The sequence below is a fragment of the Henckelia pumila genome, chromosome 3 (genome assembly GCF_033568475.1).
Source record: "Henckelia pumila isolate YLH828 chromosome 3, ASM3356847v2, whole genome shotgun sequence".
NCBI lineage: Eukaryota > Viridiplantae > Streptophyta > Magnoliopsida > Lamiales > Gesneriaceae > Henckelia > Henckelia pumila.
Window position 1 is genome coordinate 100276840 of NC_133122.1, and position 2029 is coordinate 100278868.

At 49.3% G+C, this 2029-nt stretch overlaps 1 protein-coding gene across 1 annotated transcript; it reads right to left on the reverse strand.

Annotated features, from left to right (window-relative positions):
• Positions 1-299: 299 nt before the first annotated feature.
• LOC140889254 (uncharacterized) lies at positions 300-2029 on the reverse strand. The gene is made up of 4 exons (XM_073296966.1): positions 1112-2029; positions 946-1006; positions 593-832; positions 300-475 (listed from the first exon to the last, which is right to left on the reverse strand). The coding sequence occupies exons 1-4, from the start codon at positions 2027-2029 to the stop codon at positions 300-302; spliced, it is 1395 nt and encodes a 464-aa protein (XP_073153067.1).

Below are 2029 nucleotides of genomic sequence, written 5' to 3' on the forward strand. Positions count from 1 at the left end.
ACCTACACAGTCTCAGAATCCCCTCTCATTCCGGCACGAGATCGGTTCATTCATGTCTCCCTCCGCCTAAAAGCCTACCAGGAGCTGCTCATTGTCCGTGCAACCTCTTGGCAACGGCGATCACTCCCCGCCTCCTCAGCCCCGGGCGTCACATACATATTCTTCACCGTCGCTTGGTTAAGTTGTCGATAGTATATGCAAAGATGCATCGAGCCATCTTTCTTCTTAACAAAAAGGACTGGGGCTCCCCACGGCAAAACACTCGGTCGAATGTAACCCTTATCAAGAAGATCCTGAAGTTAACTCTGCAACTCTCTCATCTCAGAAGGTGATAATCGATACAGAGCTCTAGAAATAGGTGTTGTCCCTGGCATTAGCTCAATGCCAAACTCAATCTCCCTCACTAGTGGTAAGCCTTGAATCTCCTCCGGAAACACATCAGGAAAGTCACGGACCACTGGTAACTCCTGGATGTCTGGTCACTTCAAGGATGCATTGATGGAGTAGATAAGGTAGCCTTCCCCGCCAGACTCTAAAGCACGCCGAGATTTCAGAGCAGAAACCACTGGCATCGGGGGTCGCGCTCCCTCACCGTAGAAGTACCATGCCTCGCCATCCTCAGGACGAAACTGAACAAACCGCTGATAGCAATCCACTATTGCTCTGTAGGTAGTCATGAGATCAATCCCGATAATATAGTCAAAATCCTCCATAGCCAGGATCATCAGGTTAGCACTAAGCTGATACCCCTCAAAATCCAAAGAGCAACCAACCACTAGACGCTTAGCTAAGACCTCGCTACCTATCGGAGTAGAGACCACTAACAATGCATCTAAGAAATGAACGACAATATATACTTCTTAACAAAATGTGCTGAGATGAATGAGTGTGACGCACACATATCAATCAAAACATACGTAGGAAAACCACATAAACTACATGTACTTGCAATCATCCTGTCGCTGTCTGCCTCTGCCTGCTCCTGGTTCAGTGCAAAGAGTTTCCCCTGAACATGTGGTCGTAAGGAAGAATGACCACGGGAAGAAGTCTGTCGTGGCGATGGCAGCGACTGCTGGTGCTGCTGATGAGAAGGCTATTGCGGCTGCTGTACTGTCGCCTGAGAACCTCTGGAACCACTAGCCGCTCCTATGAACATATGGCAGTCCCTCTTCATATGTCCCTCCTGACCACACTGGTAACATGCGCTGGCCGAAATAGGGCACGGTCCTGCAGGATTTCTCCTCTTGCACTGATGACATCGACTCATCCTCTGGCTACCGAAACGCTGCACTCCGCCAGATCCGGAAGAAGAAGAAGAAGTACCACCTTGCTTCTTGAAAGACTGACCCCTCGGACCCGATGAACTAGTCGGTCTAGATGAAAAGGAAGGAACCATAGACCTGTTCCTCTGAAGACTGTCCTCAATTTGATGGAAACGGTCCACCAAACCCTCATAGGTCATGTCACTCCCAACAGCAACCATCTGGTGAATCTCAGGGTTCAAGCCCTGAAGGAAATGATCAAACATGGCCACAAAACTCTCAGCAATATGCGGGCAATAAGGTAGAAGATCAAATAACTTCTGCTGATACTCCTCAATAGTCATCGTCCCCTGTCGCAGTACAAGAAACTCACTAGCTCTTGCTTGACTAAGGGCTGGAGGAAAATAAAATATCTGGAAAGCGGTACGAAACTCAGTCCATGTAGCTGCTCCTCTCGCTGCTACACACGGTGCGGAAGTAGATCTCCACCACTTCCTCGCTCGTCCCTCTAGTAGAAAACCAAGACTCTCCATCTTTTCTGCATCTGTGAAACAAAACTCTCTGAAGCAATGCTTCATCCTCTCTAGCCATTCCTCAGCAGCCTCTGGGGTCTCGCCTCCTGCTAATGGCTTAGGGCTCACTTGCATAAACCTATGCATGCTGACTCTCCTTCTCTCTTCGCGATGTCCACGGCGATGTCGATGAGCGTCTCCGCCATCCCAATGACCATCACCTCCACTGTCATGGCTCTCGTCGTAATCTGCCAT